Source organism: Macrotis lagotis, chromosome 2, assembly GCF_037893015.1.
Source record: "Macrotis lagotis isolate mMagLag1 chromosome 2, bilby.v1.9.chrom.fasta, whole genome shotgun sequence".
NCBI classification, from domain to species: domain Eukaryota; kingdom Metazoa; phylum Chordata; class Mammalia; order Peramelemorphia; family Peramelidae; genus Macrotis; species Macrotis lagotis.
Genome location: NC_133659.1, coordinates 335230086 through 335246563, shown reverse-complemented (window position 1 = coordinate 335246563; position 16478 = coordinate 335230086). Strand labels below are relative to the sequence as shown.

Below are 16478 nucleotides of genomic sequence, written 5' to 3'. Positions count from 1 at the left end.
AGGCAGAGGGAAATGAGACCCTTCCCTCCTTCTAGCTAGATACTCTTCTTCTATTAATATGTTACAGCTTTTTCTTGACTGTCATGTTATCTCAGTGATTCATATGTAACAGTTCTGGTCACTAAGACCCTCTGGGTCTTTTTCATTGGACTTAATTTTCTCACTACTTTTCTTCCAATCTTGACCTTTTGCAAATGTGATATTTTATGCACACTCCTTTTAAAGTTCATCTTCTTAGCTTTAGAATTGGTATGTTGTAGCAGATAGAGAGTGGTCAGTCTCTGCATCCTCTCATAGAATCTGAAATGGTAAATTCCTCATTCTGCCAACTCTGAGATTTGTGTGAGTAATTCATCATCCATTTCCTCCAGTTGTCCTGGGGGTCTATAGTACTCTTCTGTTCTCTAACTTGGGACCTTATGTACAATCTCTCTGCTCTAAGTCTCCCATCACATTTGTGGATTAGCTCCAGATAGGTGACCTTCTTCCCCAGCTGTAGTGCTGCCCTGTCATCCCAAACCTGTTCATTTCTGATGTGGCCCTGACCCAGACCTGAGCTACTTCCTATCACATCTCCCTGGTACCTAGTAAGTGACAGGCAGAACCTTCCCTCCCAATCTCTGAAAAATTTTATTTCCTGTATTCTGCTTACCATCCCACATCTGGTGCTTCAGATCTATGGTTGTATGACCCAGTTAGTGACTGGTAAAAGCCAAGTAGACTCTTAGGAGGGCCAGCAATAGATTATGCAACTGAGGTTGGGTGTTTATTTTAAAAATTAATGAATTTTCTGCATTTCAAGAGAAAACATTCTTCCCAGAGCCAAGTTTTATTTTTTGCAAAAGGACAGAAATTCAGCTACCAGAAAAGGAACAGAAACTAGAATTAGAAGTCTCAGGCCTGCCATTTTGACCACTAGTAATTACAGTGTTTTAAAGTTAATGGACAAACTCCTGGGAATAGGGTGTTTAAGTGCTAATTATCTATTTACAAAAGAATGGCTGGAGTGGTGGTGGTGGGGGATAGTAGAGGGAGGGATGAAACACACTAGGTTTCCTGGGGATTTAAAACTAAAAAATTCTACTGGGCAGACAAAAATTCCAGCCTCTTCCACCTAAGAGTCAGTAGGCATTGAGCAAGTTCATCTTATGTGCCAAACCCTAAAAATGGTACAAAGGTGGGTGAGACGTTGTCTCTGGCTTTAAGGAGTGATAGGACAGATTTTTTAAAATGGGCAGCCATTTAATTCAACATTTATTCAGCACCTCCTTGCACAGCCCTGAACAAACAATTCAACTACCAAGGCTCCATAGTAAGGATTACACAGGGTCTGGCATTAAGGGCTTGTAGGGATTGGAATATGATATTCTGGAAGGCAAAAGATCTTGGTTTACAACTAAGAATCAACTACCCAGCAAAGCTGAACAACCTCTTTCAGGGGGAAAAGATGGACTTTCAATGAAACAGGGAACTTTCAAACTTTCCTATTGAATCAACCAGAGCTGAACAGTAAGCTTGATTTTGTCCAGGGTCATGAAGCCAATATGAGTTGAGATGGAACTTGAACCCAGATCTTTTTTGATTTTAAGGTCAGTTATCTAGCTAGCTAGCTAGCTAGCTATATCATATTGCCTCTTCCCCACATAATTACTATGGCATCACCTTCCAACATCATTAGAACTCTAAGTGAAGGAAGGACAAACAAGTTGAAACAAATACACCATTGGGTAAATGCCCCTGCCCCCAGGAGCTCCCATTCTACAGGATATGGGAAGGACCCAAGGCAGATACCTCCTTCATCCAACGCCCTTTTCTGTTGAAATGTCTTTGTATATTATGTGTATTTCCTTATCTTTGTGCATGTCATAACCCTCCAGTAGAAGGGAAACCTCTTCCATCATCCGTCAGCCAATTGACCAACAAGTATTTATTAAGTGCCGACTGCATAGGTGCCAGGCCTTATTGAATGCTAGAGATACAAAGACAGAAGTGAAACTCCCTGCCCTCTAAGAGCTCACTTCTGTATAGTAAACCTAGGAAAACTAGGTAATACAGCAGACAGAACTTTGGACCTGAAGTCAGGAAGACTCTCAAATGAGTTAAGTGGCAAGTATTTGGAACATTGTAAAGGTTATAAATGTTATATATCATCATCATCATCATTATACTACATTAAGGATACATAGAATTATAAATAGAGGCATCTTCCATCTACACCTTCTCTTCTATAGGTTCTCTTTGGACATATGTTATATTGTCAAGGTTAATCATTTGTTTTTATTGCTCTTCTTAAGACCCAGGAATAATGGGATAAGTATCTGAATTTTCACAAATTTTTTAAATTTTCCAGATCTTCTACCTCATGGCAAGTTTATACAGACCTTTCTGATTCTGAGTCTGGCTCTGATGTAGTGGAAAGAGGCCTGGCCTGGGGGCTCCTCTCCTAGCTTTGCCATTGGTATTGGACAGTCATTTTATCCCCTTTTGCCTTGGCTTCTTCATCGGCAGAAAGGGGGGCCCCCACAGATGATCTTCAAGGTCTAAAATGTTCTTGGTAGTGACTGAGACTTACTTAAGCTAATGAAAGATTATCTTTAATAATAATGATGAAGGTATTTCTCCTTCAACTGATCTCTAGTTCCCATGAAGCAGTTAGCCCTGATGCCTATATGGGGTAACTCAGGAACCCTGGTTGTAGCCATGCTTTTGTACAAAAATTGTTTTTCCAATAGCATGGAATTCCCAAGGTTAAGAGCTGGGGTGGGGCGAGATTTTGGATTGCCAGATCAGTCTCTCATTTTAAAGATGAAAAGACTGAGGGCCAATATAGTTATGTGGTTTGTCTAGGGCCCTGAAGCTAATCAAGATTGAAAATCAGTAGGCAAAATGAGATCTTAGATTGGAACTCTTCCAAGATGTCTTGCTTCCTCCCACCTTCCTGGATACTTAGTGCAAGAATTTGGGTTTCTTTATTTTCTTTCCCCAAAGAAAAAGTCATTTTAATTGCATAGACCTATTTCTTTGATTTATTTTAAAGAGGAGAATAATTTCACACCTTTTGCAGCAATGGAAATGTAAATAAAGATACTAGGACTTGTGAAAGGGCCCGTTGGAGCTAATTCGGGTTTGCTCTGACAGCTGTGATGCCAGGAGGAGACATCTTGCTTGGCAAAGCGCTGAGCCAGTCTTGGGAGTATCTCGGCCTCTCTAGCACCCTCCATGAACAATTGGTCCATTCATTGGTTTTTGGTTGAGAACACATGAGAAAACACAGGCAGGAGTTTGGTCTTCCAAGGATGAGATCTACTCCTTATTTGGATATCCTTATTTGGGCCATCCACATTCTGCCCCTTCAGATGTATGTGGTGGGGAGTGTTGAGGCTCCATTTGCCCTTTCTTGCCTGGCTTCTCCCTTGGCTTCTCCCAGCTGATTCAAGAATTCCCCCTTTCTTTTTTGCAGTTCAACCAAGGTAGAAATTTGGTTCCCCTTTCCCCCAATTCTCCATGCCATTTGCTAGGCACCAAGAAAAAAAATGAAAATTCAAACTGGGTTATAGAATCTGAACATCACTCCAGGCCTCCTCCATTGCCAGGTTCTGGGTAGATGTCATCCCAGGTTCTTGAAAGCTGCGCCAATGGAGATGCTACTATTTGCCAGATGCTACTCTCATTTCATAGTAGACTGACTAGACGCTGGAGATCCAAAGACCAAAATACTCCAACCCCTGCCTCTAAGAACTGGCATTCTCCTGGGGAGACAACATAGACATATATAAGACACATAGTAGGAGGACTGACATAGAGGCCTAGGAGCATAGAGGGCTCCCAGAGCAGGAAAGTCCCTCCAGTGCTTTCACAGCAACCTTAGAGGTTAAGAGGCTTAGAGAATTTGTCTGGAGCATTAGGAAGTTAAGTGATTTCCTCAGGATTGCACAGCCAGCAAATTTCCTAATATCTCTACTATGTGAAACAGCAAGAAGGCTAGTTTGACCAGATCCTAAAGTCTGTGAGGAAAGTATGATGTTACAAAGGAAGAGACTTGACTACACTAAACTGGGTAGGCCCCAGCCATGGATCTCTGTCTGGGACTAGCCTAGAGGGACTCTGATAAATTCCACCAGGTCCATCCTGCACTTAGCTGTCCAGGTGATCTTCCTAAAGCCCACTTCTGACCATATCATTTCCTATTCCATAGACTCCAATGGCTCCTTATTACTTGTGGGATCAGAGCCTAAAATACAGTAGGCATCTAATAAATGTTTATTGACTCTTGAGTTTGGTGTTCAAAGCCCTTTATAACTTCCCCCACCCCGCTCCAGTGGATAAAGTTGAGTCTAGAGTCAGCAAGACCTTCACATCCTGCTTTTGACCCTTACTTGCTGTGTGATCCTAGGCAAGTCACTTTCTTCCTTCTTTCTCTCTGTCCCTTCTCTCCCACTTTTTCTTCTCTGCTTCTCCCCCATTCTTCTTTCCTTGTCTTTTTATACCCTAAATACCACACACACACACACACACACACACACACACATACACACACATCTGGGGCTTCCCTGATATTTCTCCAACCAGAACCTTATTAAAGATTAAAATGGCACTAAGACTTTTGTCTTTGTCTGATGACAGGGTTGTATTTCATGGATTCCATGGATTCCATGGTCCCAAGATCTTCATGATGAAACAACCCCACCTCTCTGCCCAGCCTGCCCACTTCCTTGCTCCTTCAGCCCCCAGCATACACCCACACTGACATCCTGGCAATCCACATGTTTGTTTGTTTGATTGATTTCCAATACATTAAATTTGTCTAAAAAAAGGAAATATTTCAAAAACCAGAACATTGAGCTCTAATTTTCAAATATTTGCTCCAATGTTGGAGCAAAACAAATATTTGTTTTGGACAGAAGGGACAGCCAAGAGCATTTTGTGGGTTCTAAAAAAATAGGTTGGCATTAGCTGGAATGCACCTGTGGAAGCATGTTTTGGAAACATTGGTTTATTAGGAAGCCAGCTCTCTGACCATATAGTCATGACTTTTGAGCCAGATCCAAAGAGCCTCAAGTCAAGTCCAAAGTTGGACATCATCTGGTGAATTGAGTTGTGTGAGCAGACTGCAGGCCCCAAGTCATCTGCTTTGCTGTTGACTTTGCCCTCATTCCACTGGACAGTTGACAACTCTCCTTCATCCTATTTTTGTAATCCCAAGCTTCTTCGTTTTGAACATTGACCATACTAAACAGGAGTTGTGAGTCTAAAATACATTGAGCTCCAGGTTCTAATTTTGGGGGAGTTTTGCAAGAGATTGAGGAGAGATGGAAGTTTGGACTAGTTCAGCTCTGAGGACTCTCAAGATTCTATAATTATAAGCTTGAGAGTCTAAGATTCTAAGAATCTCTGCTCCATTCTAAGGTTTTGAATACAAGATTCTGAACCTTGAATGTCCTTAGGAATCTGAGACTCCAAGTCCATGATTAGGAGGCCCTTTATGCTGGAGTATAGCCAACCAGATGACCTGGCTGGAAGGAAGCACAATCAAACCATCCACTTGCCATTGTGTTAAGCTGCTTTCCAGTGGAAATGGGATGGCTAATACTGACAGCAAGCTAAATAGATGAGAGCATTTCTCTTTAGTCCCCAGCCTGACACAACTATTGAATGCCTTGCAATTTGGGACTAGATGCCTGAAGATTGAGGGAATTAGAAGACCAGGCAAAATAAGAGCGAGACGGGGCAGGATAGCAATAGAGTCCAACTGCTCCCAAGATCTTTTTTCCATGTGATTCTCTTCCATTTTTCCCATTCCTCAAACATCCAATACCATAACATCCCACCGGCTCCTTTCTCTTTGTCTTCCTCCTTCCCTATACCAAATTCTGCTCTCATACATCCTCCATTCACTCCAGGCTGATTCATAGCCAAAAGTATTGCCCCTTCTGGGGGATTCTGCAATAAGTAATATAAAGGTCACCCCTTTTGTGACCCTCTTCTGCTGCATCCTTATGTCAAGGATAGTAGCCTAGTAAGATGATGCCAATGAAAGGCAGTCTCTGGCAGATCCTAGATCATGAGATATTCCATCATAGTCTTAGTACAGATCAGTTGAACCAAGCCCAGAAACCTCCCTCCTCAAAGAATAAGCCAATAAGCCAAAAGTAGGAGTATTTTCTATCAAAAGACTCTCCTGGGCCTGAGAGGGATTGGTATGCTCATCAGGGGAGGGAATGCCCATGGTGATAACATCTTGATTCTTTGAAGAAGTGGAGTATTGAAAACCTTAATATCAAGAAATGGTGCTCCAACAGTCTCCCAGAACCAAAAGGCTGTCATGGGCAAGAGAAAGGAAGAGACCATAGACTTGTTCTGGGTGGCCAAGTTTTGAGTCTAGGATTATTCTGCAGGACTCCCCATGAAGATAGACTTGCTTTGAAATTTTGACTCCCCCTCCCTAAATATCAGTCATTAACTATAAATCATTTCTCATTCTCTAGAGGAAGGGGGATGTTCTGTCCCTGAGGAGAAAATTAGACATATCAAATTCCCTGTCTCCTTGTTCTAGATTGCAGTAGTCTTTGAGTGTGGGTGGCTCTTCACTAGGTTAAGATGGCGGACTACCTCACCGTTTTAGACATCTCCCAAGGGATATTCTTTCCCAGTGTAATTCTGGATCCCATAGGGTGCAGTCCTAGCAAATGTGGAAATGTGCTTTTCCCAGACTTCTGCAAGTATTTAAACAGTGAAGGCGTCAAAGAGGTGCTAAAAATGCAATCAGAGGCAGTTGAGTTGGGCTGCGGCTGCCTCATCCTCCTCTCCCCCTCCTTCCCTCCCCCCCTCGGTGCTGTATTTGCAGAGTGGAATGAGAGAGAAAAGCATTAAGTGGGCATTGACTCCATCATCACCACATTTAGACAACACTAAAACCCTGTCTAACTCAATATGGAGCGAAGGAAACGGCGGAGATGATGGGAGGAGCAGGCGCCGAGCTTGTTGAATGTAACAGATTAGGCTGTTTCAAGGCAACATTTTCATTTAAATGGGATGGGGAACTGGGAACGATAAAGAATCATCACCTTTTGGAAGATGAAGCCAGGAAATGCAAGCCTCGCGAATGTGAAGTCATGGCACAGGCTCTGGGGACAGAAAACTCTGGATTACTATGCCTATGGACCTGAGACTGAACTTCCCAGGGCCTTGCTGGGCCTCACTTTCTTCATCTGAAAAATGGGAGGCTTGGGTCAGGTCACCCCTCAGGTTTTCCAGCTCTAGATCTGGGCTTTTATGATTTTCAGTAACTCACTCACACTTGTCATGGTCTGAACATTCACAGAATTCAGAACTGGAAGGTATCATGTAGTCTGGCCTGCTACTTGGACCTGACTTCCCTCTCCAACATATAACCAGCCTCTCCTCAAAGAGCTCTGGAGGAAGGGGAGCTTCCACTTGCCCCACTAAAGGTGCCCATTCCTCTTTGGGACAGTGCTCATCTCTAGGAAGATTTCCCTAAGATCCAACCTCAATGTTTAACTTTGCAGAGTCCTACCATGCTCCTAGCTCTGGGACCAACCAGAACCAAACAGATCTCTCTTCACAATCTGATCCTTTCAGGACTTGAAAATATTTCTCAAGAATGTTTGCTAGACCTCCCCAGGTCCTTCACCTGGTCTTCCCCCTCCTGGCTGCCATCCTCTGGATGCTCCCCACATTATCAGTAGGGCTATTCAAGCACTGGAAATCCCCCCCCCCCCCAGGGATCCTCAGTTCTGGTAGGATTCAAGGTACTAGTGTGTCCCAGATGTGTCATCTGGATTTAGGCTGCCCCCCGATGTCAGACAACATCATCACCAAAGTCTCTTCCTAATCCAGGATCCCAGATTTAGAGTTAGGAGGTTATCTAGACTGCTCTATGCATCATTGAGAGGAAGAAACTGAGGCCCAGGGTGAGCAATTTTGGCAGGATTCTGGCATCATCTGTTTAAAAATGGATAGGAGCTTCAAGACTGGAGTTCTTGGTCAGGGAGGTGATCTTCCCTAGGTCACCCAGGCAATGAGTGTGGTACCAGGATTTGAACCTAGGGCCTCTGACTGCCAATTCCATATGACCTTTCTTTAAGATGCTACTCTTTTACAAGAAGTTCCTGGCTCTGGCCTTTGGGGTTTTAATCAATATTGAATCTTTTCAAATATTGGAAGTTTGAAAAACTTCCTGAATACTAACTGAAGATGACCACCATTTTGCTCGCAGAGACCCTAAGACCATTTGGAAGCCCATGCTGGCCCTTGTACCTGAGAAGGCAGCACAGCCAAATGATCCTGAGACTGAGGGTTCCCCCAAACTACAATTGCTTCAGAAAAGGGGAGACGGGGACCCTGAAGTGCTCCCCCTTCGGACACAGCAGGCACAGCACTTGGTAGCACCCAGGCAGCAGTCCTTGGCCTGCGTCACAGTCAGCGGGTGTCATGATAACAAATGGAATCCTAGAGTTAGAGTAATTTGCTAATTTGCTTAACACCCACAGACAGAAACATGACATGAATACATGGGTGCCAGTGCTGCCTGTAACCAGTTCTTTGGCTCATGGATGGAGGGATGGCATGAAGGAGAGCAAGGAACAAATGGAACTGCCCCCCCATTCCTGGCCCCTCCCCCTGCTCATACAGCTGCCCAGTGAGCACTAGGCCTGAGCAGACTGGGCTTGGCCAGCCAGCTGCATGGACAGCAGTGGAGCAGCCTTTGGGGATCTGAGATCCACATGGTCACTTTGGTCCAACTATTTGAAACCATGGCAACCCAAACTGCCCAACTGAACCATCAATGTTCTGTTCAATATTGTTTACTTTGCATTTGGCTCTGTTTTCCCATCCCTCTCTCAAATGTGCCTCCTCTATATATACCATGCTTTGGTAAAATTGGACCACTTGCTGTCTCTCCTACTTACCCACTTTGAGGTTTTATCAGAGGGCCTGACATACAATAGGTGCTTAATCAATGTTTAGTGGCTGATTCATTCCCACCACCATGCCTTTGCTCCCTGTTCCATCTCCTTCTCTTCCTCAACTCCATTTTCATTCGTTGAATTTCCATCCCTCCTTCAAGCCTTAGTTCAAACGCCACATTTTTTGATAAACTTTCTATGATGCCCCAGTCAGAAATCATTTCCCTTCCAAGCAGTTGTATCTCTTTTCTGTTCTCCATTATGGTCCTTGGAGCTGGGAAGGCAATTGTACAACAGCCTTGCCTAACGAGACCCCAAGCATCTCTGACTGAGTTTTTCAGAAACCAGTTGAACATAGCAGCACCTGTCATTGGATCCTTGGGAGCACCCTGAGAGGAAGGCAGTCCTCATAGGACCCTGGGGGGTCTGCATTCTCCTCTCACCATTAGATGTGGGTGCTCTGAAGACAGGGACTAGAGACTAATGATCTATGCACCTCCCAGCTCTGAGCACAGGACCCCCCCCACCCCCATGAAATTGTCCTTCCTTGTGGCTGAGGAGGAGGAGGAGGCTCATGACTCCTCCAGGGCCCATACAGGATTTCATATGACAGTGCCCCAGAAGTCGTGATGAGGGAGGTGGTTTGAAATAGGATATGATTCTGCTGCCCATCTGAAGCACCGTTAGGGAGGTTTCATCACTTGTGGGTTTGCCTGGTGTCAACTACTGACAGGATAAGCAATCCATCAGCAAGCATTTATTAAGCACCAACTGGGTGAAAGGCAATGGTCTCCATCCTGGTGATGCACACAAGGGCACAGAAGGCAAGGACCAGTCTCTCTCCATGGTGGGGGGGAGCTCATGTGCACTGAGTGTGTATGTAAAGTAACGGGGAGGGGAGAGTGAGGTTCAGGAAGGGGAAGGGCAAACCTGAGCTTTGGAGGAAACCTGGAGGAGCTGAGGCTGGACCAGTGGGCAACATGAGGATGGTACAACTGTGCTTGTATCTGTCTGTGTGTGTGTTTGTGTATCTGTCTCTGCTGGACCAATGTGCAACATGAGATTGTGCCTGTGCCTGTGCCTGTGCCTGTGCCTGTGTCTGTATGTGTGTGTGTGTCTGTGTGTGTGTGTGTGTGTGTGTGTGTGTGTCTGTGTCTGTGTCTGTGTCTGTGTCTGTGTCTGTGTCTGTGTCTGTGTCTGTGTCTGTATGGACTTGGGTGTCTGCAGGCTGTCTCCTCCATTGGTCTGCAAACTCCTCAACATCATAAGCTGTCTTTTGCCTTTCTCTGGATCCTCAGGCAGTGGTACACTGTAGGCCTTTAATGAATGCTTACTGGCTGACTAAATATTATTATTAATAATAAAAGAACCCAGTAGTGAAGAGGTCATCAAGATCTCCATGGACAGGGAATGCATTCCTAATCATTCTCAGCTCCATCCGCTCTATAGAATTAGGATCCCAAAGTTGCTACAGTCACAACATGTGGAATTTGGTTCTCTCCAGACCTCAGTTGTCTCAGCTATAAAATGGGAGGTTGAAAGAGATGTCCTCCAAGAAGCTCCTATTGGTTCTAGAGCTTCCAGCTCCAGGTTGTCCATCCATATGCACATACACGCACACACACACACACACACACGGTCTAGAGTCCAACTCAACCATGCACAGGAATCCCTTCTAGGACTACCCTGTCACTGCAGGGAGCTCCCTCCTTCTGATGAGAAAGGCATCCTCTAGCAGAGTCAGGAGAGCCTGAGATTTGAATCTGGCTGTTCACTGGTTGGGTGACCACCAGCACCTCACTTACCACCTGTGATGTAGTTTCCCCATCTACAAGATGGGAGCCTTTATGAGGGCTCCAAGACAAAAGCAGCCACTGCTGTCCCCTTGGGAAGTAACCCCTTCGATCTCCAGGCAGTTGTAAGAAAGTCTTTCCTTAGAGCCAGGTGCTTCCTGACTGTTTAGGGAATGCTGAGACCCAGATATGGGAGGAAACTTTCCCCAGGTCACACAGTGCAGCAGACCTGCCTCCATTCTCTGACTCAACTCTCCCTCTCCCTAGGGCCGAGGGTAAAGTTATAAGGAAACCGGCTTTGGCTCTATGAGGGGAAAAGCCTCCTTACCTAGATGGCTGCCCAAAATCAGAGTCAAGTACGTAGTGAGTTCCCCGACACTGGAAATCTATGCAGAGACGGCAAAGCTGCTTGTCAGAGATACTGAGAAAGGTTCCTCTCCAGGCTGACCTGGACTAAATGAACTCTGAGCTCCTTTCCAACCGTGAGGCTCCGAGGTTGCCACAGGACTTGTTGCCAAACTTTTAGGTTTGTAGAGCACTTTCCTCAAAGATAGAAAATGCATGTATTATTGTCCTCATTTTACAGATGCAGAACTATAGAGGCCCAAAAAAGGGAAGTGACTTGTCCAAGTCAGTCTCTTCTCAAATACCTGAGAGACCAAAGTAAAAGGATGTTCTGAATTAAAAAATTATCCCAGAAATTTAAAAACTTATATTTGAATTTTGTATAAACGATGCTTTCAATTTCAGGTGATAAGCTTCTTAGAAGTTATTTAGTCCTGCCTCCCCCTTTTATAGATGAGGAAATTGAGTTCTAGTGAGAGAAAATGTCTCGGGAAAGGTCACCCGGGTTCATTGATTTAAAACTAGAAGTTATCCAACACCCCCATTTTGCAGAGGACAAAACTGAGGCCCAGAAAGGTAAAACCATTTGCCCAAGGTTACAAGGGTGTCCAAGTGGAAATATTGGAATTTGAATGTTGTCTCTCCAATTTATCTTCACGGTCATTTTTAGTTTTGTCTCAGGTTAAAATTAATTGACCTTCTCTGAGCCCCTGCCCCATGAGGACCAGAGGAAGCAGCATGGCAGGCACCAGATGGGAGCCAACGGGAGGGTCCATGCTTTGCATGAACAATCCCCAAGGGAAATCCTCAAGGCCCATTGAGCCAGTGCCTGTCCCTGGTCCTCAGCATGGCCCTCCCTGACTGTCAAGTTGATATCCCAATGTTTCCCCAGGAAGCCTGCCTTACGAGTACAAGATCGTGATCGCTGGGAACCACGAGTTGACCTTCGACCAGGAATTCATGGCCGACTTGATCAAGCAGGACTTTTACTACTTCCCTTCGGTGTCGAAACTGAAGCCGGAGAATTACGAGAATGTACAGTCCCTCCTGACCAACTGCATCTACCTCCAGGACTCGGAGGTGACCGTGCGGGGATTCCGGATCTATGGCTCCCCATGGTAAGCAGGCCCCTGCCTGGCCACCAGCTTGGCCTCCATCCTTCACTGCTGTCCTTGTCAAACTGCCATCACCCTGTGCAAGGGGGGTGGGAGAGAGTGGGAGGGGTGGGGAGGGGAAAACGGCATCTTTCCTCACGTGGCGTCAATGAGTGTCCGGCGGCTCGTGGACCGTTACGAGATAGGAAGCCGGGGAGGAAAGGCAGAGTCAGGGTGGCCCTCCTCTGATAAGCTTGGATGTAGTGGGAAATATGGGGAGAGAGAGGTCGGGCCAGCCAGGGAGATCCCAGACCTCTAAGGAAAGAGATCACAGGGACACACACAGAGAGAACATCAGACAGACAGACATGTATGTGTAATGTCAGCCACAGATGTCTGTTGGACCCAACATGGAAAGGCAGGCAGCTGAACCTAGAAGAGAAGAGAGACACCCAGACTGGGAGGTGTGGAGCACTGGGCTGGTTATTGAGCGAGGACAGAGGAGGGAGTGATATAGGGAAGTGAACAGTGGTTAGATAGGATGGCATGGGAACTCTGTCCCCCTGGGTCTGAACATGCCTCCCTGGCAGTTTGTAGGAATCCTTGGACAGAGATAGCGAATACTGACTTCAGGGGGAGAAGGCCAACCAGATGCCAGGTCTGTCTGGTTGGCATTATTGTGAGATTCAGAGGACTCTGCTTGGACGGGAGTGGCCCTGAGGCTTTGGGGAGTGGAGCAGTAGGGTGCGGGGAGCCACAATGCGAACACACACACACACACACACACACACAGTCACTCAGAGTGTGGTGTTAACAAGCCAGTGTATAGAACATCGGAAGACCTGAGTTTGAATACAGACTGTTCTATCCGGATGACCTTAGGAAGTCCCTCCTCTCCTGCAGTCTCGGTTTCCTTATCTATAAAGTAAGGCCTGGGACTCAATGGACCTTTTTAGCTCCTGATAGTCCCGCATGTAGAGTCCTTCCTTGGAACCACACCTAGTCTCATAGAGTAATTTAATAAATACCTGCTGATTGGCAGATGGGCCATGCCAGTCACCAGGGAAGATACAAAGCTAGGATGAGATGAGGGTGCTGCCCTCCTGGAGCTCCCAGACTATTTGGAAGACAGATGCACATCAAACAAACAGCAGCCAGCATTTGTTAGGCTCCTGCTATATACCAGCAGTGTCCCACAAGATAACAACTCCACAATGACAGAAGATAAGCAGGTGAGACAGGGGCCTCGGCCAGTGTGTGTGTGTGATTGGATGATATCCTCTCCACCCCACCTCACAAATGATGCACAAAATGATGGTGGGGGAGAAGGACAGTGGACACCCTTTGGTCTGATGCTTCGATTGCCTCCTTTGAGGTGATCTCCTAGTCTTGGTGCAGGATCTTTAGACACTGTACATTGTGCATTCATTCAACAAACATTTACTCAGAGTCCAGAATGAGCCACCCAGTGTTAAACTCAAACCAGGAGTCTAGGATCATTGATTTGCAACTAGAAGAAACATCAAAGTCCATGGACTCTAATGCCTCCTTTTTACAGAGAAGGAAATTGAGGTCCAATAGGTTAAGTAACTTACCCAGGGTCACCTTCCTGACTCTAAGCCAGAATTTCAGTCATTGGACAACCTAGAGCACAACGAGTCCTTCCTACTGTGACATTGTCCAAGCTGCTCTCCTTCTCTGGGCCTCAGTTTCCCTGTCTGTAAAATAAATGGATGGAGGCTGCAATGATCTTCGAGGTACCTTCTAGGTCTGATCATTGAACCCATAGTTAGCTTCCAGGAATAGGAAGGTGAGCACCTCTCTGGCCTGACCAGGCCTCAACTGAGATATCACAATGCTGAGGTGCCTCAGTGATCTGGGAAAGGCCAATCTCTAAAAGGCCAAGGTCTCCCATGTATCCAGGCCAATGTAGTTGTCCTGTTCCCATTATATGAGACCACTAGGTTTAAATGTTTCTAGAAGAAATAGAGGAAATGTGTCTTTGCACCACAACTTCTTGTAATCCAAATTACACATGTCATGATATCTCTTCCTTGATGTCGTGGTCTTAGAGATTGAAGGGCAACTTGCTTATGTGGAATATTGTTGTGTTCTGTTCTGGGGTCCCCATTTTATTTTTAGTTTTTGTTTTTGTGAGATAATAGGTTAAGTGACTTGCCCAAGATCACATAGCTAATAGGCTTCACATTCAGAGGTCAGATTTGAACTCAGGTCCTCTTGATCCCTGGGCCGGTGCTCTATCCACTGTGCCACCTAGCTACTCCCTGGGGCCCCCTATTAGAAGGGTTACAGAGGGCAGCCAGGATGGGGGAGGGATTTTAGACCAGGGCATATGAAGATTGGTTAAGAAAATGGATGGCTATCTGGGGGGAAGAGAAGCCTCAGATGCTAACTGTGTTCACAGGGAAGAAACAACAACCAGAGTGAGGTGTAGCACTGGTTGAACTCCCTGAGTCTCATCATTTGGATTGGCCCTGAAGGGCAGAACTAGAACCAAGGGGTTTAAGTTGGGGCAGGGGCTCAGGAGATTATGTGATCCCTCTCCTTGGGGGAGGCCTTCTGGGATGTGTTGCTGGGGCAGACTGGCTCAACTGGTGTATCTGGGGGGGGATTCCTCCAGGGATTCCCTAGGCACCCCCAAATGTGCATCCCCCCTTCGAGGACTTGCCCTTCTTGAGGTTGATGTCACACCTTGCCTGCCCCCTTGCAGCGGCCAAACTGCTCTGGCTAATCAGAGACAGGAGATGAGCCCACCCTGGTCCTGGATGCAGCACTGATGTTCCCTGATACAATTATTTATAATGCACATCAATTATTAAACTCCTTTACTGCAGAGTGTCTGGTGGCTGGGCTTTCAAACACCTTTAGCTAAATCTGTTTTTCCAAACTAGGATTCTGTATAGGTTCATTGAGTAAACATCAAACATGTGTGGCTTGGGGTGGGGGTAGGGGGAGAGGATCTGGGTTTGAGTGTCTGAGACCCTGAGTTTCAGATCCTTCTCTGTCACTTCCCAGCTGGGTGACCTGAGGCAAGCCCCCTCTTTGGGCTAAAACAGTGGGACTGGAATAACTATCTCTCAGATACCTTCTCATTCTAGAATGTGGTCTGGTGGGGAAAGGCTCGGTTGGTGGTGTTAGTGTTCGGTCGTGTCAGTCCCGATCCCATTTGGGGTTTTCTGAGACACTGGAGGGGTTTGTCATTTCCTTCTCCATTTCATTTTATAGATGAGGAACTGAGGCAGACAGGATGAAATGACTTTCCCAGGGTCACACAACTGGGTTCAACCAGGTGGTCTCTGACTCCCTTCCAGCTCTCAAGTTAAACTTTTAATTCTGAAAGGAAGCAATGGCTTCAGTCTTTAGGTAAAAACCCCTTCACACATTATCTCATCTGTGTCCGCCACGTTCTGGGGAGGCAGCTACTCTCACCATCTCCAACCCTGATGGGGAAATTGAGGCTCAAAGAGAATATGCCATTTGCTCTGAAGTAGCGGGAGATGAAGCCCGATCTTCTGTCTCCACATCCAGAGCACTGTCCTTTAGGCTCCTCTGTCTCCCTGATTGCTCTTCAATGGAAATTTGGGAGGCACAGAAACAGGAATCTCCTAAACTCCCTTCGTCCACAATGCTGGCTTCTGGTCTTTGTGGGTCCGATAAGTGTTTGTCAGGCTCAAGGGTGTTTGTTGACTGGATATATTTGAAAAATGTCCCCTCTACCGACAGCACCTTCTCTGGAGGCCAGTCTTGTGGGCTCTTCCTGCACCTGGCCTAGCAAATTTGCTGGTATCACCAAGGCAACTGTTTACGTTTTTATCTGGTGGAAGAGGTGGGGAAGGGGCTTGGGTACAGTTCAATTGTCCAGATCTCCTCTCTATCTGCCAGTGATATGCTCAGGACCAGCCACATGGACCACCAAGTTCTGCCACCCAACTGTTTGTGGGGAGTAGGAAGGGGGGCTGGGCTTTGACTGGAGCTTCAAAGACTTGCAGACATGGTGCTGGCCAGGCCTGGAGAGGCTGTTACCCACACCAGGCTGGCTGGTCCAGGTCAAAAGGCAAGCTGATGGAATAGGGGCAGCTGGTTCTTGGGGCATTGGCCACCCCCTCTTTCTGTGGCCTCCTGTTGTGCCCTCCCTTCTCAGCATCTTTAGAGATGCTATGAGGTGTTTGTCCCAGCCTCAGCCCTCAGGCATTCCCAGGCTCTTCTGGCAATACATGTCAGAGTAGGGCATCACTCAATGCCCCACAGAGGAGCAGCTTTCTCTACAGCCCAGGGATTGACAAATATTGTCTCATTTG

At 46.2% G+C, this 16478-nt stretch overlaps 1 protein-coding gene across 1 annotated transcript in view; it reads left to right on the top strand.

Moving 5' to 3' along the window:
• The window catches only part of MPPED1 (metallophosphoesterase domain containing 1), a 77455-nt gene that overhangs the window by 23817 nt on the left and 37160 nt on the right, over positions 1-16478 (top strand). Inside the window, exon 3 of the mRNA XM_074220839.1 lies at positions 11958-12183. Within this exon, the coding sequence (XP_074076940.1) occupies positions 11958-12183 (226 nt within the window). The remainder of the gene's footprint in view (positions 1-11957; positions 12184-16478) is intronic.